At 40.6% G+C, this 25086-nt stretch overlaps 2 protein-coding genes across 4 annotated transcripts in view; one reads left to right on the top strand and one right to left on the bottom strand.

Moving 5' to 3' along the window:
* Positions 1–143: 143 nt before the first annotated feature.
* LOC114547337 (sushi domain-containing protein 4) lies at positions 144–9143 on the bottom strand. The gene is made up of 10 exons (XM_028566663.1): positions 8747–9143; positions 7694–7835; positions 6150–6341; positions 5778–5969; positions 5200–5391; positions 3131–3322; positions 2308–2502; positions 2074–2206; positions 1580–1977; positions 144–1501 (listed from the first exon to the last, which is right to left on the bottom strand). The coding sequence occupies exons 2-10, from the start codon at positions 7809–7811 to the stop codon at positions 1476–1478; spliced, it is 1638 nt and encodes a 545-aa protein (XP_028422464.1). The 5' UTR covers positions 7812–7835; positions 8747–9143; the 3' UTR covers positions 144–1475.
* Positions 9144–9233: 90 nt separating this feature from the next.
* Positions 9234–25086, top strand: part of fsip1 (fibrous sheath interacting protein 1) — a 40485-nt gene continuing 24632 nt past the window's right edge. For 2 of the 3 annotated variants that reach the window (XM_028565083.1, XM_028565081.1), the window contains exons 1-8: positions 9234–9555; positions 9671–9728; positions 9827–9996; positions 10325–10406; positions 10524–10622; positions 11237–11376; positions 11577–11690; positions 13805–13966. In XM_028565083.1, coding sequence (XP_028420884.1) covers positions 9394–9555; positions 9671–9728; positions 9827–9996; positions 10325–10406; positions 10524–10622; positions 11237–11376; positions 11577–11690; positions 13805–13966 — 987 coding nt within the window. In that variant the 5' untranslated portion in view covers positions 9234–9393. The remainder of the gene's footprint in view (positions 9556–9670; positions 9729–9826; positions 9997–10324; positions 10407–10523; positions 10623–11236; positions 11377–11576; positions 11691–13804; positions 13967–25086) is intronic. The other variant, XM_028565082.1, reaches the window with a different exon arrangement.

Raw genomic sequence — 25086 nt, 5'->3', positions numbered from 1 at the left:
CCTTGATAATGAATTTATACAATATATTGACGTGTCACTAGCTTTTTTGAGGATGCTATTAAATTAAATAGAATAAGAGAAAAGGTCAATCTCAGATGTTTCAAAGATGTGAAAAGCAGTCTAATGAAAAAGGATAACGCCAATTTGAACACCTCAAATAATATTTAATCAAAATGATCATATGGTATATACAGAGTAAACTTAACTTAAAACTTTTTACATATATTAAAATACCATCTTCACAAAAACACAAAACAAAAACCCCTTCCTCAGTCCCAAAGTAAATTCAGTGGACAGTCAAACAAAGTGAACACTGACATTACACTAATCTGTACACTTACTCAGTTGCGTTGGAGCTTCCATACAACGCGCCTGCAGTAGAATCCAAACTGAAGCGGCAAACTAAAAAAAGACCTACTTTTTTTTTTTAAGTTTTCAAGAGCTGTGGAAGCATCAAAAGAAGCCATGGCTGATCAACAGCGTTCTGGACACATAAATGAAATACACATCTTAGTTTCCCCGTTTACATTTAAAAGAGGAATTTCCAAGCAGCCTGAATAAATAATATTTTCTGGTGTACAAGGGATGTGTATGACAAAGCCTTACATAATATCACTAAGCAGTGGAGGCATTTAACTGACATTCATTTTTAAAATTCCTTATTTATTTTACATGATACCTGTGCATAGAAGTGGAAAGCTAAGGCCATTAGAGGCAAGGGTATGAGTATGAGAGAATACATCTGAACGCTTTGCAAGGGTAAAATGTGTTGAATGCAGGCATGAAACAAGTCTCTTAAAATGTTTGCCCTCAATCCAATGAAAAACGCAGCAGAGTGAACTCTTGGGTGGACAAGCAGCCGTAAACTGTACAATGACTTGAGGTAGGTGTTATGATTAATAACACCTTAAATAATGATTTATAATTACAAAAATCTTTGAGGACAATGCTGTAAGTGTGCATGACTTGGACAACAATCTAGACTATCTTGGACTTCATGCATCTTTGCTGATGTGGGTCTTAAATGGCGCGATATGTGGTTAAAGAGAAGTAACAGTAAACGAGAAACTGAAGAGATTATTAACTCCCAAAATGAGTTTGCAGCTTTGCCCTTTCAACTGAAATACATCAGTCATTTTTTAAGACAACCTCATTCAGGAGGTGCCTGTTCCTTTCGGTTTTTGTTCTACATTTTCAAACTGAGCTTCAGACATTACACATACATACATAGTGTAGGAATTACTATAAAAAAAAAGTGTAAGCATGTATGTACATGTGAATCCCTTCTTTGTTCTCCTTTGGGGATGGACCGAGGAACTTCTCTGAGTGACCGACAGTTTCACCCAGAGCCTCTTTAGTTGGCCTCGTCTGTGTTGACAGCTGTGTTGACAACTCAAGGGGCATCCCGCTCACCAGTACAAGTCAATAACAAGGCTGGTTGTCCTGGGAAAGTCCAAAGGCTGCTGCATTTTTTTTCAGGCCTCCTTCAGCAATGGCATATCTGTAGACCATAAACAACTGCATCAGTACAAAGTAAGGATTATAAGGAAGTAAAAAGTGCGTTTGAAGAGGGCTTTACCATCAGAGTAGTCCATCTCAGAGTCCAGAGACAGGCTGTGCTGGTCGCTGCCTGCAGACGGCCTTCTTTGTGAGGATGACGGAGCCGCAGCACCTGCACGCTCCAGAGCCCAGGTAGAGGATGAGGGCGAGGGCGACGGGGAGGATGAGGATGAGGACGGCGGCACAGGGTGGACCACAGCCATCTCGGACTGCTGCTGTTTTAGGGAAGAAGGCCTAGAGGGGCCAGCCTCTGGCGCTGTGGCATGCTGACCCTCAGACAGCACTATCTGGACTCGAGACTCAGAGCTGAGAGCTGAGGCTCCACTAGCATTCACAGCCTCCTCATATGAGGGCAGAGTCACCTGGACTCCTTCTACCATGATTGACACGGGCTGGCCGGACACACCCGGATCACGTCTAGGTGTGGGGGACCAGAAAAAAAAAAAAGAAGTTAAAATCTACGACTAGTTTGCTGAACGTGAAGCGCCTTCCACATTTTGAGGGCAGACTCACCGATGGAGGGACTTAAGTTTTGGCTGCAGAAGTACAAACAGCACCACTAGGAGCAGGATTAGGGCCACTGAGCTGGCTGTGGATGCCACTATGGACAAGGCGGGCATCCCCAATGGTAAAGTTGGATTGTGGTCTGTGAGGCAGAGAAAAGTTGATACAGTTATGTGTACAGAACCTACTGTGATTATTTATCCAATTGTCCAAATATGTCATCTATTTTTTTTTTTTTTTTACCTTGCTCCATGAGGCAGCTGAGCTTCATTAGGCTGTCCCACTCTCCATACTGACAAGTAAGGTATTTATAGTCTCCCTTCAGAATATAGCCTTCATCACAGAAATATTCTATCACAGTGCCATGAGAAAGTCTTTGGCATGGCGCGGGGTGGCAGGTGAAGCCCCCGTTTTCTGGCTGAAATGGAGGCTGGCATACTTTCCATGGAAAGAGAAGAAAACAATAAATACATTAACTCCAGTGCTGTAAATTGTTTCACTAAGCTATCAGTGCTAAACTGGTTTAAATCCCAATGGAAGGACGGAGACTACTTTTTGTCAATCGGTAATTACACATCTGAGTCAGTGTTTCCTTTAGGATTTTTTTTTTTAGCAGTGGGGGCAGGAACCACGGTGACGTTTTTGGCGGAGCTGTTCGTTTAATAGTCGACTCGGAAGAAAGCGAACGTTTTGACAATAAACTACATCAACACAACCGTATGTGGAGTTAAACTGGACGGGCCCAGAAACCTCTGAATAGTTCTCCTTTTTGTTAAATTGCAATGTGAGCGGCTGCCAACGGGGGATGCATTACGTCAGGAGGATCATTTAAAAAGGTAACCGCGACTATTGTGCGTCTGCCCTATTTCTGATAGTGTGGCGGAAGAAATTTTGCCATGGCGCACCGTCACAATAAAATCAACATGGAGGAAACGCTGAGAGTGTTTATAGATGACCTGCAGAGTTCTCCGGCTCTCTATTCTTGTGCCTCTGCTGTTCAACCCTTACATGCTCCCACTATCTCACATTATGAAAAACAACCAGATATCTTGAGGTTTGTCTTTACCGTCACTGCGTATACAGCGAGGAGGTTCAGAGGACCAGTGTCCCAGTGCAGAGCAGGTTAGGATGCTGGGTCCGTCGGGCAGGTAACCAGGGTCACAGCTGTACTCCAGTACTGTGCCCACAGGGAAAGAGCTCCTGTTGGTTTCTGTCAGATTAGTTGAGCCATGCTGCACCGTAGAGGGTCTTATACAACCTTAAAAAAAAGGAACAACAGTCAAAAATACAGTTAATAGCTGTAATCATTTTTTTTATAGATTGAGGCTTTGTTGATATTGCACTTAAAAATTGTTACAAAGTACTTTACAAAAGGAAAAAGGTAGAACAGAGTTTAATAGATAAAAGAGAGTTAAAAAAAGAACATAACATTAAATAAGAGATTAAAAAAAATAATTAGACCTTAACATAAATATGGTTGTGGTTGGTGAGACAGATAAACAGTTGACATGTTTATCTGTTAAGAACTAATAACGGGTCAACTATTCTGCCTTAACCTTGCTCCATGTAGAGGATGGGTTGGGCTCGGTCACAATAAGGCATTTAACGTTTTTAAATTTAAAAAAGCGTATTATGTAGGTGAGCGCCTGTGTTAACGTGCGCTTGTTGCCCCGTGTGCGCTCCGAATGCCTTCCTACAGTTGTTTAATAAAAGCGGGCTTTCCACACAAACAAACGTGCTAATGTGTCATTAGTATGAGAAAAAAAAAAGATTTTAACTGTGTCGGGCTTGGACATAAATATGTCAATGCCTGTCGGGCTCGGGCTGGGTTCGCTTACTGCTCTGTCGGAACGCGGGCCGGGCTTGGACAGAAAAATGCGGCCCGATCAACACTCTAGCTCCGTGAGGTAGCTGATCACCATTAGGCTGTCCCATTTTCCCGTACTGACAAGTACGGAATTTATAGTCTCTCTTCAGATTATAACCTTCTTCACAGAAATATTCAATCATAGTGCCATGATAAATACATAAAGCCTTCCGCATGGGGAAGGGTGGAGGGTGTAGCCCCCGCTCTCTGGCTGATATGGAGTCTGGCATACTTTCCATTGAAAGAAAACAATACATACATAGACTCCAGCACTGTATGTTGTTTTCACTCAGTCAGATCTGGTGTATCCGTTTATAATAAAAACTTGAACTGTATCCATCCAAGGATATTCGGAGTATGCTACAATCTGGGCAGTGAGTTGGTCATAATATGTCCTTTTTTTGTTATCGCAGCTGCTGGATGTTGACTTAAGACACAAATGTGTCTCTCTTTTTTATAAGATTATTTTTTTGGGGCTTTTCCCTTTATTTTTGCAAGTGGATAGACATGAAAGCGGGAGAGAGAGATGGGGGATGACATGCAGCAAAGGGCAACAGGTCAGATTCGAGCCCTGCGCGGCTGCAGGACTCAACATGGGGCGACCGCTCTTACTGGGTGAGCTAGAGGTCACCCCAAGACACAAATGTGTCTCTGACCTCTTGTGGAGTCGGTTTGTATGATCAGAGCCCTAATACATCTCTGACTGGATTTACAGTAAAACTTTAACCTTTTTTTGTTGTTATTGCTTAATCTAAATCGTTATTAAAGCTATAGTGCGTAGTTTCTGTTGCCCCCCAGGAGGAATTCTAAGTAATGACAACAACACTGTTGGCGCGTCCACATGATACAAGCCTTCCGTGATGGTGCACAGCGTGTGTGTAATGTGTATTATAATAATAACAGAGTGAAAACATTGTAATTTCCCTTGCAGGATTAATAAAGTATAAATTATTAATATTATTATTATTATTAAATGTAACGGACGTTCATTAATATCAAAAAGTTACGCACTCAAGCTTTAATGTAAACAAACTTCAGGTATTAAGAGCACAGATGTGAAGTGAAATAAGAAAATAAATCTACCGTAGGTTTGAAAATTAAAATGCATATTGACAACTACATAAAAATAAAAAGAATAATGAAACATCTCAAACTATAAAAACACTGAAAGCAGATACTATCTGTTCATTCAGGTTAAAGTACATGTAGATACCAGGTGTAAAGAGGGTCAGAATTACAGACAGTACTATGAGGAGGTTTGTCTCTACCGTCGCTGCGTATACAGCGAGGAGGTTCCGAGGACCAGAGTCCCAGTGGGGTGCAGGTGAGGCTGCTGGGTCCGGCTGGCAGGTAACCCGGGTCACAGCTGTAGTGCAGGCGTGTGCCCACAGGGAACAAGCTCCTATTGGTGTCTGTCAGATTAGTTGAGCTATGCTGCACTGTAGAAGGTCTTATACAACCTTAAAAAAGGGACAGTCAGAAATACAGTTAATACCTGTACTTCGTTTTTAATAATAAACGTTTTGTTTATATAGCACGTCATGTATGTTACAAAGTGTTGTACAGGTAAAGGTAAAACAGAGTATAACACAGATAAAAGTAAAAAAATAGAGCAAAAAATGAAATTAAAATAAGCAAAGAATAACAAAAGTTATTAACTTAACAGAAATATTTGTTTTGAAGGTTTAAATGAAGACACACACTTCCACAGCTGAGACTGTGGATAGTATTGAGACTCTCTCTGTTTTATCCACAAAATACACATTTTTGGGGCATTGCTTTGCTGACAGGCGGGCGTTTAAGCCTATTGACATATTGATAGATGTGAGTTTGAGGACTGACCAACCTTGGCTCACACAACTGATCTGCATTGGTCCGTCCCACTGTCCATCCTGACAGGTCAGGTAGTTGTAGTCTCCACTGAGAATGAAGCCCTCATCACAGAAGAACTCAATCACAGTGCCATGGGAAAACATTCGGCAGGGGGACGGGTGGCAGGTGTAGCCCCCATTTTCGGGTTTGGAGAGGGGTAGACATGCTGATGAGGGGGGGGGGCGAACCCAACATATGCATAAGTACCACATAATTAAATGTGAAAAAAAAAAAAGATATTTTTACTCATGAGAGTAGTGTTTTAAATTAGGTTAGCAGCTCACAACACAGTCACTTCTCATTATTTCTACTATCAGTAAAGACAGTGGTGGACAAAATATCTTACCACCACTGCGTATACAGCGAGGAGGTTCAGAGGTCCAGAGTCCCAGTGTGGTACAAGTGAGGATGCTGGGTCCGTCTGGCAGGTAACCCGGGTCACAGCTGTACTGCAGAACTGTGCCCGCAGGGAACGAGCCCCTGTTGGTTTCTGTAAGGTTTACCCAGCTGTTCTGGACCATATACGGCCTCACACATCCTTGTAGGAGAAGACCAAAGAAGAAGAAATCCTGTTAAAGTGCTCAGGTTTTCAACAATATTTTGAGCCAGGTTTGATAAATTTGACCCAGTGAAGCCACTAGTGTTAGAGACACAGAATGACCTATGCTGACCATCTGTACTAGAAAGGCTTTGCAATTGCACATGTGCCCAGAAAATGTCATGGCAGTCCTCCGATTATATTACCATTGCAATATTGTGTAGAAGGTGAAAGAGTTAAGGTCAATGGGTCACCACAATCAGCAGAAATAATCTCCTAGAGATCATGAATATCCATGACAAATTTAACAGCATTAGTTTTCGAGATACATTGCTATGGAGCAAAGTATTGATGGGTGCAAAGTAGGGCTGGGCGATATGGAGAAAATAAAATATCACAATATTCGATACCGCAATGATGTTGTAGTGTTGACTATTGGTGCTTTCACAAAATATTTACACAATGAGATTTTTGATAATCATCAGTAATGTGGATATAATGACTAAGTATGTAAAGGCAAATAATAGAACAGTTCCAACAGTCTGGTAAGTTCAGAAAATTACATAACTTTACTGTAATGCAGCCTTTAAAACCAGGAAAAGACAACACTGCCATATTACGATATCCAAAATCTAAGACGATATCTAGTCTCATATCACGATATAGATATAATATCGATATACTGCCCAGCTCTAGTGCAAAGAGCAACCAACAAACAAACTATTTGTGGATTGGCCGTGTCATGGTGGATATCTCATCCGCCTAATCGGGTCAGTATCAGCACCTGGTCTGTCCCTAATGTTTCCTTTCCTAATGGAACTGTGGCAAAAGGACTGAACTGTCTTTGTCTGTGTTTTGTGAGGCTGCTGGTTTAACTTTGACACAATTCCAAACCCACTGGAACTGCCTTTCTTTTGTCTAATGTGCTGCACAGAGAGGAATTATTTGTTGACTGCCCCCTTCCTTGTTATACATCAATTTTAATGTATTCCACAACTATTTAGCATAGGAGTACGTAGAGTAAGAGTAGTTCATGGTATAGTTACATTAAATAATTAATTTGTAGACTAAACAATAACATCATCTCAGGTAGTTATAGGGCTGTACTATTGCGGATGATAAATCTGCTGGGATAAACGGACATGTTGAAATCAATGTTAGGAGGCAGTTGATTAAGTCTCCCCTGTGCTGTAGAACAAGCAATACATCCGGTCTGTGTGAGGACTCCCAGAGAGCCACCCATCTGGTCTGTCATGACAAAGCTGATTTGATGTTATTTCAGCAGAGTACTGACATAATCCATAATGCTCTGTATTGTAGGAGTGTGCAACCATACATTTTGCCTCTCTTACCTGACCCTTGCACAGTGGACACTGCAGTCAGTACCAGCAGCAACAAGAAGGACCGATTAGTGGCTGAGATGTTGGCCCAAAAAGCTTTTGATATTGACTCTATCATTCCATTGCACATCTTCCCCTGCAGAGTCGACTCAACCTGGTATGATCAGAAAATGATGTAAATACAAAAGTATAAATATATCATGATGAAAATAGTAGGGCTGCCTCTTAGTTGATTAGTCGACTAATCGGTCCTTTTGGTCTTAGTCAACTTAGATTTCTTTAGTCGATTAGTCATGTTTTATGCTTTTTTCATACTGAATGACTTATTTCAAAGAAACGTATGAGCACAGCTCTGGTAAACACAAGAATAAAAGTGGTGCTTTTGCATGACTCTTTGCGTAGAAACTCAGATTTACAGATCTGTCGATTAAATCAACTAATCAATTAGTCGATACAATTGAATGAGTGTTAGTCGACTAAGAATTTCTTCAATCGAGAACAGCCCTAGAAAATAGCCTTGACGATATGCTGTCACCTGCCTGGCGCAGGTACTCTGCAGAGCTTGGACAGCTGCCAGCGAAAATGGGTGTGACTGTGGTACAGCCGTAACGTTACAATGACAGAATGGTATATCATTAAGCAAGCTAGCGCTGATTAGAAAGCAATGCAAATTCCTCTCTATAATGCCGTTTGGTATGTCAACGAAGCAACGGCTTTAGCCATTTATATCTCCCGCATATAAGACGTAACTCTGGCTCTGTCTAAGCGGCTACACACCTATGATACACACCCATTTTCGGTGCCTATTTATTAGCTGTGATAGCTAGCTAACGTTACGTTTGATAACGTTACCAAGTCCAAAACAAAATCTATCACATTTACATACCGAGGGTATAATGTTGATGATAACTAGCTAGCAACTGTACTACCACATATAGGACTATAAAATCCAACAGAGCACATCATAGCTGGTTTTCATTGTTAGGGTAGCTAGCTACATCAATATTCTTAGTTTGCTAACGCTAGCTAGACATGACAATGGGCTCGTTAGTTAGCGTTGCCTACCACAGAAACACGGCCTCGAATCCTCCACCCTCTCTTTGTCACACTGTAGACATTTATCAACAATATCTCAGCTACATCGACGACATGTAACGTTGCTGCCGAAACGACGATAATATGATTCAACGAGCCGAGTGGTACTGCTACAGCTAAACGCTAGCTTGTTAACCGCTACGCTAGCTAGATGCATCAATTGAAGCATCAGCTGAGCTGCCTCGATTTCGTGGTGGATCCTAAATCGGATCTGCTAGACTGGTCGACGTAGTTAGGTTTAGGCATGAGTAGTGGGGATTGGTTAAGGTTAGGGTAAATAATACCAGGGTAAACCAATCCGAGGCAGAATAAGGCAGAATAAGGCGGGCCGCATGGCACGTTCTTTGACGTGGACACGTCTAGCGGATCCGATCTAGTACAGCATCTACCCGATTTCGTCCGGTAGCCATAGTAACTAATGCATATTTCCTTAGTTACACCATCCGGGAGCGTTTGCGTCCATAGTAACCGAAAAAAATGGGTGGGCAAACCACGGGACACATTCTGGAAGGTTTCTGTTGTTGTTGAGTAAAAGTGGTTTTACTTAGCACCATCAATTTAATACTAGCAAATACTGTCGTTTTTATTCTTGAAATACAGCTTAAGAAAATCACACTATGGAAATTATCAGAGGAAGTTTAGATGACATTTCCCGACCTGCATCGAGTGAGCAAACAGGTAGCCGTGTGACGAGCGTGTCTTTGCCTCATAGTGACAGAATTGGTTCTACAACTCCATTTGCCCTTGTTGTTTTGACCAACGGAGCTGCTGATATTCAGGTAATTACGTTAATTAAAGACAATACATGCACATTACAACATTTATGATTACTGACTTACAAAACTGTATCATTTCCAATAACTTTGTGACAAAAACAATTCCCTGTAACGTTAGACCCAGAACAGCTCTGAAGAAACTATAATCAACTCATCAGCCAGTGGTCCTGACAAAGGTAAGTGTTCTGATGGAGTAGCTAGTATACACTCTTAAGATATTCCCCTTTTTAATTCAGTAACCCTACACTCTATATAATATTTGTGCATCTTTCAGGTCAGTGTCACATTGAAGTTACTGATGAAGAGGAGGAAGATTCAAAACTACAGAGAGCCGTTGAGGAAATGAGACGACTTGATGAAATACTGTCTGCAAAGATCTGCATAGAAAAAGAAGTCAAGCGTCAAAGGAAAGAACTTAAAGCAAAACTCTGGCAAGAACTCCAGGTATTCAAAGTCTTCATTCACCCCGCCTACCAAGAGCCTGGGTCTGTCCGAGGTATCTTCCTGAGAGGGAGTTTTTCCTCGCCACTGTCGTACTGAATGCTTGCTCTTGGGGGAATTACTTGAATTGTTGGGTCTTTGTAAATTATAGTGTGGTCTAGACCTACTCTATCTGTAAAGTGTATTGAGATAACTCTTGTTATGAATTGATACTATAAATAAAATGTAATTGAATTGAATTTACATTACCAGTTCACTACTAGGTTTTGGACTAAAAATGGTGGCCACATTTAACACGTATGGTGTGATGTTATTGTGTATTTTTCTGCAGCAGAATAAGCCTGAAGGTCACTCTGAATGTGCCCAAGAAGCCATGAACACAAGGTTGTTTTTGGCTCTGGAAGCACCCACTGGTAAGCATAGGCATCAGTATAGGCTACAAATAAGCAACAGTGTTGAAAAGTTAAGTTATGCAGTCACTGTGACACATCTTAAATATGTTTTTTTGTTGTTTTTTTTAATCTTAAAAGGGACAGAAGAAGAAGAGGACGACGACAATTTTGTGCCTGTGTTTGAAACTCAGGTTCCTGACTGTGAGCCCATCAGAGACAGCCAATACTTGGAGCAAAGTGAGTTAGTGAGAATCGAACGTGAAAGAAAAAGCAGCACTCAGTTTTCCATGTTAAGATCATGGATCTTAAAATCCACGTTCTCAGTTGTACTGCCTAGATTGTGCACTTGATGGCGCCATGAGCTCAGGGAATTTATAGCTGTTGTTTTCCCCCTTCATGGTAGGCTAGTGCAGACAGCAGTACTAACTCAGTTTTGCAGAAGTCAATGCATAACAGTTTACCCGCTATGTGACTCCTGAACAATTTCCAGATCAAGAGCTTGTGGTTTTTTATGATATTGATCCCTTAAGGAAGGAAAAAAAAATCTCCCTGGAGATGTGAGGAATTAATCGTGTTGCTCTGCTCTAGACATTTAGCTAGGTTGCCTGCTTGGACCTCTTACACCTCAGTTCAAGAATGGTTTTCACACACACTATGCTGCCTTGCAGGGCTAGCATTAGAGTAGTCTAAGTTTTATATTTCACAGTTTCAAGATGATTTGGGCAGCTGCAAACACTTTAATAAAAAATGAAAAATGACTCATAGAAATTCTGTGATTTTTGTCAGATTTGGCCAATGGTTGTTATTAGAGCTTTTGCCTTTTGGAATCTAAAGTGTGGCTTTCGTGACAGGTGAAAATAGACCAGACAGCTCGACAGAATCATTTGAACTAGGCCATGAGGAGACGAGGGAAGAGCAATCTGAAGGCAGCCACTGTGGAGCTTCCAAAGGCAAGAAAAAACAGAAGGACTTTGTCAAGAGAAACATTGAGGTATGTCAAAGTTCACGTTGGGCCAAATGCAGTCCTGGGGTATATGGGCAAGTCTCTCCACCTTTTATTTTCAGTGAGAAAAATATTTGTCTCTAGTTCAAGATAAATATATAGTTTAGTTATAGGGCATCACTAAATATAATAGAAATGGTATGCAAATAATGATTTTCATTCTCTTTTTTTCTCTCCAAATGCAATAGCTAGTAAGTGGTGAGGAGGATCAAGTGCTTATGACTCAGGCAGAGAAAGAGCGTCTGGCTGAGCTCCTCCGAGAAGTAGACGAAGAGGACAGTGCCAGAGGCGCAGACAGCGAGGTAGGCTGACGTTGAAGCCCTAACAGACATCATGTGCTGTAGGATGAGTCTCTCTTTTTCAAGTTCCTTCCCCCTCATGTTCAGAAGTCTTATGGGGAGCAGCATTACTGTAGATGATCCCATCCATTGCTTCTGCTACCAACATGTTGATATTTAGTACATTTAAAACATAGTATGTTCATTATTAAAAGAAAGCAAATATTGCTTCCAGTGTTTAACCACAACCTTTCTAAACAAGCTCAGTGTTCATAAAATGTTTCTTTCACAATCTATTATTATTGTTATTAAAGACATTAAGTAGTTCAACCAGACTTTGGCCCTCAGAACAGCCCGTAGAGTAACATTGGTCAGACATCCATGTTTTGATCACTGCTTGGTAGCTCAGACGGCCTCTGGGCAGAAGATTGTGACTCCTCAAAGCATTTCAAATGAATGAACCAGATGTCAAGTACCATATGCAGTTCACATGAAATGCTGCATGCTAACGGATTCATTTTGTTATCACGTTTTCAATTTCAATAATTCCCTCTGTGGTGTTTCTGCAATATTCTGAGGCCACGATCTTTCACATAGCCCTAATTTAAGCTACTCATGGTGCTAATGCGAGTGCGCTGATGGAGCTAAGAGCCAAGAGACTGAGAACTGATGATGATGATTCATCTGAGAACCTGTGTCACATAGAGCAGTAGAATATTTCACTGTGAACCCACTAGCACCATCCTAACTTCAAATGTTCTTTTATTTTAAATTGCTTTAATAGCCCCTTTGGCAGCTGTGAGGCCAGTTTGAAGTCAGATGGGATGAAGCCTGTTGGGAAGCTGGAAGGAACATACTTACCTTTCACATACGGTTTCATTTAGCCTGACCCCGACAGTTCTGCATCCGTGGGACAGCTTGCCAGAGGTTTTGGTTTTTTTCATGTCTTCCTGCTCTATGATGTTTGCCTTGACTTTTAGAACAATACTGCAGTAACTGTGGTGGCAGATACCAAACTGAGGGGAGCGCAGATGCTCTGTTTTTTTGGGGTTTTTTTATTGGCTGGTGGAACACTTCCTGTTATAGAGAGGGGTGCTATTATGAATGGTCATAACGAAGCAAGCACATTATTTATGTCACCAGGACTTTGGCAGTGATGTGTCTTTAGTTGGGAGGACTTCTTTCAATTCCTGGCAGATATACCCAGGGACACATCAACCACAAGCTGCTGCGCACGGTTTGCCTCACACACTTTGTTTTTTTTGATGGTACTGACTCTTGTCCTAACAAGTTCCACAGCTTTGTGTAGGTCTGGTGGCCCGAGGCAGCAAATCAGTAGCAGTCAGTCATCGCACAACTTTTCGGTGCTGCTGTAGTGGATGTAATCTTTTGCTTTATCAAAGGAAAAGTTTGACATGCGTAATACGCTTATTTAATTTCTTGTCGAGAGACATGACAAGATTGATCCCACTCTTGAGAGTTAGATGAAAAGATCAATTTCCGTACCATTTCTTACGCTAAATAAGAAGCTAGAGAGATTGAGGTGTTCTGTCACATCAAAATAAACACCTGCCATGGTTAAGACATTTGTAGTAGCTTGATCCGATTAGATCTGCAAATAGGAAACACAAATCAGTGTCCAAAGAATTTGTTGACCTCATTTCATCATTTCAATTTTGGCTCTGTGTGGTGCTCCACCTATCGACCCCTGTGTTTGCTGTTTTCTTCTGCCAGTTTTCTTCTGCTCCCCCCTCAGAGTGCTCAGAGGTCACAGCTGTGTTATTTGTAGAGTTGGCATGAAAGCCTTACTGCAAGATCCTCCTATCTCACCACTGGGCTGTGATGAGCTCACCACCCACCCACTGTTTCCCATAGGATATAAGGAGAGTCTCAAACAGTCACAGTGAAGAGGAGGCAATTTCGCATTTGACTAGCACCCTGGTCATCATCCAGAAGTGAATACCAAGTGTGAGAGTCAGACTTGTACCTCTTCCCTATTCCAGACATCACTGTCACAAAGTTGCTGAATAAGGAATAGTTAGCTAATGTTAATCAGTCCCCATTTAAGATTGCCGCTACATAAAGCAGCCTTATAACCTAGTGGGCCATGACTTATTTCAGCAATGATTCTCTTCCAGGAGGACATGTGGGCTGTGTCAGTCCTGACAGGCCAGGGTTACTCCCCGGAGCCCTCTGACCTGGAGCAGCTGATTGACATTGACTCCAAAATTTGCCTTCTCCTTCCTGCCGAAGAACTTCTCTCAGTGCAAAGCTCATACACAAACGTTAGCATGTCCCAGGTATGTATCCAACAGTACTACGGTCTACATTATAACAGCAATGGGTTTATAGAGTGCTGTTAACTCCTCTAGACACCGTCCAAGACTGCACTGAGGTGAGGTCATTAAGTCTTATTACAAGGTCAGCTCAGTATGGCATTGATGGCAAAATCTTGTAAAATCTTATGCTATTGACCCTCAGCGAGTCACTCTTATTTGTTAGTGGAAAAAAAACAGTATTGTGTAATTTGGGACTGAGGGTTGCATCATTTTTTTATCCGCGTTTCCATATCAAGGCTATATAAAGACACTTGTGCATTATTTGCTCCTTGTAAATTTGATGTAAAGATTTTGCTTTGACTATTGTTTTCTTATTCTAATAATTATGACCAACAGGAAATTTGATACATTTAGGAATTTATATATTATGTATTTATCATTTTCATACCCGATTGTTGTCTGTGATTCCCAACATTTGACTTTTTAGTCTATTCCCTGATTTGCATGTATAAATCTAATACATTGTGAAGTTTGTACCAACTCGTAATGCTCACCCTTTAAATGCTGTACACTGTCTGAGTTTAGAGTATGATCTGCACATCACTAACACATCAGGCTGTGGAGAACCAACTTAACAGATATCTATAACTGTAAAGATTTTCCAGGCCTTGGTCCTGGTCTTCGGCCCACTCCTAGACGTTAGCTCAGTGAGTTATCTCAGAGCTTTATCTCACTGCATTTTAAAGGCCAGATGGCATGCTCATCATTTATGTAGCCTGTCAGTGGAAAATTGTGTTTTTAAAGTCATAAAAAAAACTTTACAATGCTGTTTTGTGAACCCAGGGTGCCATTTTCTAATACAACTACTGGATTTAGACAAGGAAAAAACTGCAGTACTTGAAGCCCAGCGCTGGAATAGCACATGAACTATGTAATAATGTCCGGAATATTTATGTTGGCCTAATTATTTCCCACTTCACCACTGTAAATGTATTCAGTCATTCATCTGATGATGTAAGGAAATGGCAGTAAAACTAAGCTTAAGTCCTCCAGCTTTCTGTTTAGATGATAATGATTCTGAATATTTCTACTGTCTTGTGTGGGATGGAGCGTTAACATAAGTATATGATCAAAGTGATGTGACATGTGTAGCTGAAATGAATCGATTAGTTGATTGACAGAATTAATCGGCAACTATTTTTGATAATCGATTAATTGTTTGTCATTTTTTAAAACAATCCTCCCTTGTGCTCTCCCTCACATGACATGGAGTGGAATTTTGGCCAAATAGGCCTACTACAAAACTGGGATATTGCTGGGCAGCTGGATGTGTTACTTTGTGTAACCCACGTCTATTCCCTTTCCACATCATGCCCCAAAAGAGTTTGGGGGAAAATTCCCCATCATCCATCCATCATCTGCTCTGCATTAGTGCTGAAATGGCTAATGCAGGCATTCCTTTTAAATGATGTAAAATAGGCATAAAACAATTACATAACACTTTTGTCTCTCAAGCAACCGTTAGCAAATGATCCCACTTCAGATGATATTAATGTTTTCAAAAAATAAAAAAGCGAAAAGTTGGTTAACCTCACACCTGTATGGCTTAGAAAAGTAGCAGTTTCCTTTCCTTACCTACCAATTAAAAAGGTAGACGGCACTGATAATAAATCTCTTTCAGATTCATTCCACATCGGAGCCCATAAATCTTAAAGGTGGTCCTAAAAGTAAATATGCTTTTGTTTTGCGGTTACCTTTCTTCTCGGTAGTAGCTTGCAACAGTCATATTTCCTAACTGAAACCACTTGGACAGCAATTCAGGAACCTGCTTGTTTGCTTGCTCATTCCATGGCAGTCTATAATGTACACACAAGAGATAATTAAAACTCTGTTTCAACACCGCTGACACCTTTTTTCCCCCCCATGATATTAAATCAAAGCCTCAATGTCCACGTTTGCTATGTCTCTATGTTTTCTGGCCACGTTAGATCTGTCATGTTTTACATGGAAGAGGGAGTTATTCACCTCTCCCCAGTGAGCACTCACTCATAAAGCATCAGTTGGTGCTTTAATCTGTGATCCCAGAATTTGGCAGCATCCTTTCCCAAAAAGTTGTGATTGATATTCTGAGGAAAAAGCAGCCCTGCATTCCTGTTCAGTCACCTTAGTGTTAGGCTCTCTGGCTAAGCGGGACCTTTGATTGAGCCTGTGAGGGTGGATGCAGTCTTGTGAGGCCTGGCACCAGCCGGGATACTGCCACAGAGGAGAGTCAGTCCCCCCCCATCAGAACCTAATTACAGAGCTGGTGGAGGTACAGAGAGTGCCAGCTCCAGAAAAGGAACAAGGCTTTTCCCTTTCATTTGGAGATATATATGCTGAAAGGCTTACGACATACTATATACAGTAAAGACTACTGTATGCTGGATAGGAAGACCATAGCACACATATTGCAGCCAATCATCTAATTGTAGCAATACATTTTTTTGTATGAAAAGCATACTTTGTACATATTTGTACAGGTGAAAATATCTTTGAGCAGAGGTGGTCATCCGTGGAGTCTAGGTTTTAGACTGTCATGTTTAGCAATAAAGCACATATCAGTTACTAGCTACTTGTCTTTTCTTTTTGTCCATTATCCAGTCAATGCGGTGGCATGAGCATATTATTTTGTAGGGACTGAATAATACGACACAGAAAAATCCCTCTTACGACACCATAAATCACAGAATCCGTGTTTGTAGAAGCACAGTATCACTCATATGACCACACGGGGGGTGAGTCATGGTGAAAGTCTATCATGAGACAAAGCCTTGTTTTCTTGGCCTCTGGTTCATTTTTTTATGATGTCTGATGATAGGGAAAAGGACAGGGAGCCACAAACCCTTTAATGATCTGGATCGAATGGATTCAAAACACAATTTGAACAGTGTTTTACTTGGACGCTTTTAATATTGTGACAGCATTGCTTTTTTTTTTTTGCAGTCTTCATTTTCTCAGGCTTTAAGCTGAAATAGCCTATTTGTCATTAAAAACATCTGTTGGCACAAAGGGTTTATACAGTACACCCCTCCTACTGTACCACTGTGGTAATGCCTGCACCACCCACAGTTTGAAGCCAAAAGAGGTGGATTCTTTGGGTGGTTGGCGACATGGGTGTGTAAGCGTTTGTGTTTCACAGATCATAACTACATAGGCTCTATCAAATGCGTGTTTGTTTTTTTTAAAGCGTAGTTACATTGAAAATGAATGGATGGCATTATACAACACGGTTTTCAGTCACTGTCCCACTGGATTTGATTCCATCAGATCCCTGCCCTAATCAGCAGGGCTTCAACTCCTGTGTTTGCATAGTAACTCCAGCTGTGTTTTTGTTGTGTATTGGTTGGCTATATATTGATGTAAGACTATGAGGTCACTTTAGTCACATTGTGTGGTTGCTGATGAGCACCCATGATTTTAACTACAGCGAATGTTAAGTGAGAGGGCAGAGTTTTGGGCAGAGAACGCCCTTTTGACCAACACAATGCGGTCAAGGAATGTTTGCAAATTTATCTTATTTGGTCCGGGTCATATAATTAAACAGCTGCGGAAAAGCTTTGGTCACGTTATGTTCATCTAAAATGTAGGTTCCTATTTTCTATCATCGAGTGTAAGCTGCATTAGAATTCATGATAGAATGTCAGGATAGCAGCTGGCCCCAATATATTCATAATGTTCAGAAATGTGATACAGAGTCATTTTTATCAGATCAATATGTTCTTGTTAATAGCAATGACTGGATGAAGGCACAAAAATACATATTATCCTCTGTTCTAAGGAAGAAACTGTTCTCTCTGGAATAGGATTTTCATGTCCCTACTGAAATATTGGAAATATGCTAATTCACAACAGAAAAGGATGTCTATTTTGTTCCTTACCAGTGGCTGAAGTTTGGCTGCAGCACATATCACACTGGTAACCAACGTGCCAGTGAATGGATGTGTTTTTTTCCATAGTGTATTAGCATGAAAACATTGGAATTTAATAATATGCTAACATGAAATATATAATCTTTGCAGCCTTTGTGGCTTACATATTATGCAGGGTCTGTACAGCTGCATGGTGAGAACTAAAATGTCAGGTTTGTCATATGGCCTGCTTGGTGTTTTTCACAAGGTTAACTTGGCTAAAAAGAATAGAATCCACACCCTTCCCCACCCTATAATTCCCATGAGACCCAGTTTATTGTCTTATAAACGCCTCTCCCATTGGTGTTCTCCACTGTTGTGTTAAGTGGTTTAAAGAGATTTTTCTCAGTTATGGTTAAGATCTAACTTTCGACTGTCCCACTCATTATTCTCCTGCCTCTATGATCCAAATGAAATAGCATTAGAGCATTTTAGAATATTATCACAACCCACTATTCTTTGTATTTGAATACATGGCTGAGCTTACCATATTTTAAAACGAATAGTTTTACATTTTTGGAAACGTGCTTATTTTGTTATCTTGCTAAGATTTAGACACAAAAACTGGAAACAAATGGGGAATAGCTTGCATGGCTCTATCCAAGGGAACCAAATCTGCCTAAAAGCACCTCTTACAATGCTCACAGTCCCATATTTAATCTCTCATCATTGATAAAGCACCACTCCATTGAGCTGAAATGTAGGTCAGATACTGTGCCTGACAAAACAGAATGTGTCACTGGGGGACAAGAAGGGCCAAAAGATGCTTGGATGCTTTCCCTTCAGATGCTTCTGATAAATATTTAACATGGTCTGCTTCTTAAAGCTCTTTGTTCAAATTAATTTTGTCTGTCATTATTTGGCAAACACTTAAATTACCTTAAATCAGCGAAGTGTTCCTGGGTGGAGATGATCCTGTGAGACTCTCCTAACCACAGTAAAAGCCATAGACTGTGAAGTATTTACAATGATTTGGAGTGATCCCAGATGCAATATTTTCTTCCACAGCACAAGCAGTGAAAACTTCAATCAGATCAAACTTTTTTTGACCTTTGATTGCTCTTTGGATTCTGCTAAAATACTGAGAATACACAGGTGGTGTGGATATTTGAACCCAGAATCACATTCAACATGCTTTTTTGATTGTAAGATGCACCAGAAGGTTTTGATCTGTGCAACAGTGATTGCCCAGACCACCCTCGGTTCTGAAAAAAAAAAAAAAAAAAAAAGCAACTATAAAGTCCAGATGACCCACAAGTGAATCTTCTAATACTTCAGGAATGTTCAGCAATCACCAAGTCATCTAACACAGATCCCAAATACTGATATAAAAACATGAGCTCTGGAGGAGGACTCCTATACAAACACATTTCATATATTGTCTCTTATTGAGTAGATCGATTTGAGGTCTGACTTCACAGAAGGAGGAGGGGAAGGAATTACAGTGTTAAGGGTTAGCCTTTATCTAATCTCGCATTGTCAGACCTTCCTCCACAGCGCTGCGGAGGAGGGTCTGGCTAGTCCACACAGCATTCCGGAATGGGAGAAAAACGTGCTCTCGTTTATTGGCATTTTTTTAAACCAATCACAATCGTCTTGGGTGGCGCTAAGCTCCGGACACAATAGCCTCTGGAATGAACTTGTTTCGGTGGAACTTGTGTAGGTTCAAAAGTTGTTTTAGTTGTGCAACAGAAAATTCTGATTTGACAGATAGTCTAGCTAGCTGTCGGTCTAAAAAGAGGGACATCTGGCGGAATATCCGGTGGCACCTGAACAATCCCGGAAGTGGAACGTCGTCGATATAGACTAGCCTTTGTAAAATGCGAGTGGTGCAGGATCAAAACCATTTCCATTACCTTGCCTACCCAAGTGTAAGCATGCAGGTAGGTATATAACATGTATGGCAGACATATGTGTTACAGCTCCTCTGTCTTAAAACTTGGCAGATGTTTACAGGTCATAGCGGGGGCAAAATGTCAGTCTGACAGACAGAGAAAGAAATATGGGAAAGAGAGTAAAGTCAAAAGACTCTCAGCCATAGCTTCCGAACAGCTTACTCCCGAGCTCACACAGGGAGTGCTCGTGGCAAGGCATGTGGACAGGCCTTGGCAGGTAGCCTGGGTCCACGTGGCACAGCCAGAGCTCCTACTATCCTTCAGATTTGCATAGAGACAGAGAAACAGAGAGAAAGAGAGGAGCATGCTGTTCTGAACAACACCAGCCATCTCGGGGTGAGTCAGTATAGCTGGCTCCCTTTCATCATAACAGCAAGGTCCCTTTGCAATGTGTAGATAAGAGCCGTAAACAAGACATATTTTCGTATTGAGTACCTCTGTATAAAAAGATGGGTATTAGGGATTGTAAGTTACCAATATCTCAGTGTCAGGGTGGGAAATTAACTTTTTAGCCAAAGTGGCTGGTAGATGCCCAATTTTACCAGCCACTTATATTTTTTACCAGCCACTTTTTCCGGAATTCAAATTTATAAAAGAAAGTGCACTAGCATATTTTGAATTGCTTCAGTAATTTTTTTTTATTATTATTAATACATATTTTATTAATATAATTTATTTATTATATATCTAATTTGAACATATGTGTCAGTGGCTTGTTGATCTTTACATTGTTAGTTAATTTCCTATCCTGGCTTACCGTAGGTTTAAACTATAGGTTTGATAAAGGATAAACTTATTGGACTTTAACTTATCATTGATCTTACAATAACGAGAGTAGCTGGCCTCAACTTAGGTCATCCTGTACGTCTCATCTCCGGTTTTTCCTGCATCCACCGTGTGTGTGTGTGTGTGTGTGTGTGTGTGTGTGTGTGTGTGTGTGTGTGTGTGTGTGTGTGTGTGTGTGTGTGTCGTCAGTCGCGGGGTAGAACTGAGCAGCAGAGAGCCGACAGGATTAAAATGGCAGCAGCTTTCAGCGACTTAAACATCGTTACAGTCTACAATGATGTTAAAATGTATACAGGTTGGCAGGACGGTCTGAAATGTTTTGTACGGTCTTTCGCTGTACGTTTTGTCAATGCGCCACTTGTTTGAAAAGTACCTTCTCTTCTTTACTTTGCCCTCAACAGTTTGTACATCCATAGCTACTGCTGACTCCGCGGCGGGCCTCTTAACACCGGGGATATGTCGCCATATTTTTTTAACCGACAATTTTCCTTTCGTCTGTAGCACAGCTACATGGTGTCACGGACTAGCGCTGAAAACTACTCGACTATGTGTGGTCAAAGCCTCGGCTGTGAACGGTTTCATTTCCTATAAGTTCTTCACAATAAAAGTCCTCTGTTATTTTGGTATTTGAATGTTTTTATTATGAAGCAGCAAAATCCGGAAATGTTGGGGATTCATTAGCAGTAACGCAACGTGACTCCTATAAGCATGTGCATTGTTACTTAGCAACAGCAATCTTTGACAAAAGCTGTCCAATCCGTTACAAGGAATGTTTTACAATCCAGTGACTTGTGCCAGGGCTAGCATCGCTAATCATAGCTTACATCAACTTTTACTAGCAGTGATTTTAAATGGATTTCTCCAAATAGCATGCCAAACTTTACCTGTGGAGTAGAAACTTCACGACTGAGGTATTAGTGGGAAGCCCAACCTGTGCTTTTAGCGCATGTCAGCGTGTGAAATATTCTCCCAAAAGCTTCAATGCTTCAATGAAAGGCTGAAACCGTAGCTCAAGCTCACCACACATATACACCTGAAAGCTAGGGACGTGCACGTACCACGGCCTTACGAAACATATCACCAGAATGATTGACAACCAGGAGGACCAATAGTCTTGATGATCCACCTGGAAAAAGAAAATCCTCCACTATACCTTTAATGTGATCAGCAGACCTTTTTAATATAACAAAGGCCCCCAGTGTCAAGGCCAATGAGCCATTTTGTGGCTACTGCACGCTAACACAAACTGCTGTTTGAAATTCTGGCTCACTTCCACATCACATAAGTGTTTTTCAAGAGAAAACCCATTGACTGTTTTGTCCTTTCTTTGAATTGTGCAACTCATTGCATCACGTTTGCAATTTCCATGACAGATCATCCATCAGTTTTAGCTAGTTTGAATAAGGTATAGAGAACTTGGTTGAAAAGACCACATCTTGTACAAATTAGTTTGTTTGGAGTATGTGGTAGCATTTATGTTTTTCTATCGTTGACACTTCCTTGGATTAGCTGCGTCAGAGCATGCTGTCCCCGTTTAGCTCGTCTAGAGCGTGTGAACAAGTTCATCAAGCTCTCTTGTTCTGGCTCTGGCCTGGTCAGGCAGTCCACCTAAACACCTAATGTAACAGGGAACCTGAAGCAAGCAGTAGGCTAGTGCATCCTCTTCTTATATTGCAGCAGGACAATTATACGTAAGGGTGACTTAATCGTATGTCTTGTTTTCTTGTCTTGTTTTCCTGATCTGAAAAGACGTCTGCTTGAGAGGATCCAGCTGTTAGATTTGGCAAATCGCACCACAGATGCAACTCCCATTGGAGCAGAGAAGCTCCAGGCTACTAATCTCAATCACTCCCACCACTGTCTAACAAAACTGATATGACACTTAGTTATTGCTGAGTAGTATCCAAGAATTGTTTTGATTTATAAACCTATTTTGTCACTTTGGACAACAGTGATCCATTAACCACTGCAGCTGTTTAACACAAGGACATCCACTAAATGGAATGTATTGCATCTATTTGCAATCGTAATAATTGATTACAGGATATCAATAACCACTTAATGAATGTGAATGCTTGATTAAAGTTGTATGATACATATAATCTACTAATGGTTTTGCTCACAGCAATTGGCAAATCATTTTTTTTTTCATATTGTCGGAAAGCAAAATCTGAACCATAAGGTGAAACAAGGACAGTTTCTCAGGCGTCGTCTTATCATACACAAATTACTTTTTCCATTTTAAAATGTATTCTGCATTCAAGGCGCACCTCACAGGCAGCTTAATATTTACAATGCTGCACTTTATATCAACTCTTGACACTAATGCAACATCAAAGTCCAAGGCTTTCATTTGATATTTCATCAATAGGCGTCTAAGATAATTATGTTTGACATGTTTTTCATACTGAAAGAAAAGAAAGTCTAGATCTTTGTGGCCTCCCAGCGGTCTTGTGACCCAGATAGGTGATGTGATTATTGGAGATCTTCAACAGCATGTCAAGTGGAACCTCTGAGGAGAGCCAATTACCAGTATTTTGCTGATGTTCAGATAAACTGAACCCTGGTTTCTCTATTTGGAAATCAGTCAGTCTAACCTCATATTAAGTTAAAGCTATCACACATTCCAGAAGATGAAGCACACATATCATATTAGAACAATCACTGACATCTATTACGAAACATTCCCTTATTCTTCTCCAAGAAGTGACTCATCACTACAATTTGACTGGCACAAGATCATAGACTAATCTGTTTATTCTTACCAATGCCTTTGGAAATGGATCTAAACCTTTATTATTAGTGCTTAATCAGGTATATACAGTATTAAGAGAAATTGTGGAGAAAGTATTGAAAATACGTTTTAGGCTACCCTGTGTCAGGTTAACAACACTTAAGATCTCATACAGCTTTCAATTGTCATAGCTAGTACACATATACATGCATTATTTTAACAATATCCTATATGTTTTATTTAGCATTTCATTTAAAGCATTAGAACTAACGTGCAGATGAACCTTGTACAACACAATACAGTGTATTTGTTAGCAATGATGATCGTGTCAACCCGCCTCTTTGGTCCAAACTGAAATATCTCTAAACAACTTTTTGATGGACTGCCCAAAGAATAAATCCTAATTAGTTTTTGGGAGCTTTGGTGATCGCCTGACTTTTCTTATAGTGCCACCAGCAGGTCAAAGTGGTCACTTATCCAGTAAAATATCTCCACATCTGCTGAATAGATTGGCAGTTTGGCACTATGTAAAGATATTCATGGTTTTTAGATGGGGAAGTCTATTGACTTGGTGATCGTCTGGCTGTGTACATTTGTGGGTGTATTTTATTATTATTTTTTTAAAGATCATTTTTGGGGCTTTTCTGCCTTTAATTTTTGACAGGACAGCTAGGTGAGAAAGGTGGAAGACAGGGGGAATCATGAGGAGAAAGGGGGAAATTGTCACAGGTCAGATTCGAACCCTGGACCTCTGCATCGAGGAATAAATCTCTCAGTATATGTGCGCCTGCTCTACCACTGATCCAACCACACATTTGTGGTTTTGAGTGAAATATCTTAGCTACTGGATGGATTGCCATGACATTTGGTACAGACATTCATGTCCCCTTGAAGATGAACCATAGTCATTTTTGTGACTGTTCATCTGGTACCATCATTAGGTCAAAATATATTTTGTTTATGACCAAATACCTGCAAAGCTGATGACTTTCCTATCAGCCTCAGCTGTACTTTGTGTTTAGTGTTAATTAGCAAGGGTGTCATGTTAGCATGCTGATGTTAGCAGTTAGCTGAAAGCACCGCTGTGCCTAAGTAGGCAGGCCTACAGCATCACAGAGATGCTTGCATGACTTTAAATCTTGTTGTAATCCTTTGAATTAATAAGATGACCAAGAGCTTGCTAAATGAAATACATTTTTGCAGAGATTTGAGTGTGCAGATGCTTATGCTAAATCTAATAAAAAATATCTTTCTGATTTAGTTTGTTGAATCTGAATACTATAATTAGCTCCATTGAGACTTAATTGTATCACTTGTAGTTTAACACCGTGTCTACACAGAGAGAAAAGGAAATCGTTGGGACTTACAAACTATGTAAACCTCTCAGCTCTGCTTAATTTTCCTTTGTCGTAACTATGGTAATACAAGGCAGAGATACAGTAATGAGGAGGTGAATGCCAGGAAACATGATGTGTCATTTGTGGACCATCTATCTTTGCTGTAATTAAGGTCAAATCTGTGAAGTTTATACAAAGACTGTGGACTTTCCCCTTACACTCCCCAGAATTCATGGGGTGCTAATTTAGCCACAAAGAACTGGTAAGTAAGAAAATATGCGACATACATGCCAAATTCAATCAGATTTTGGTCAGCGATAGCTTTATCATTGCTAAGCCCCACAGACAATTTTAAAGTTTGTAGTCTATAGTTCTTGAAATGTAGGGCAGCTGTCATTTCCAAATTAAATAAACTGTTTCTCCCAAAGATTTGGCCTTTTTT

Source organism: Perca flavescens, chromosome 20, assembly GCF_004354835.1.
Source record: "Perca flavescens isolate YP-PL-M2 chromosome 20, PFLA_1.0, whole genome shotgun sequence".
NCBI classification, from domain to species: domain Eukaryota; kingdom Metazoa; phylum Chordata; class Actinopteri; order Perciformes; family Percidae; genus Perca; species Perca flavescens.
The sequence above is the reverse complement of the archived record's forward strand: the minus strand, read 5'-3'. Positions and strand labels throughout refer to the sequence as shown.

What these genes read in the sequence shown, in the direction of transcription:
- LOC114547337 (XM_028566663.1), bottom strand. Translation starts at nt 7,811, where the DNA reads ATGTGCAATGGAATGATAGAGTCAATATCAAAAGCTTTTTGGGCCAAC. An exon ending in AAACTTAAGTCCCTCCATCG is followed by an intron (nt 1,978 to 2,073) that starts GTGAGTCTGCCC and finishes CCCCACACCTAG; the next exon opens with ACGTGATCCGGGTGTGTCCG. An exon ending in TGAGATGGACTACTCTGATG is followed by an intron (nt 1,502 to 1,579) that starts GTAAAGCCCTCT and finishes TATGGTCTACAG; the next exon opens with ATATGCCATTGCTGAAGGAG.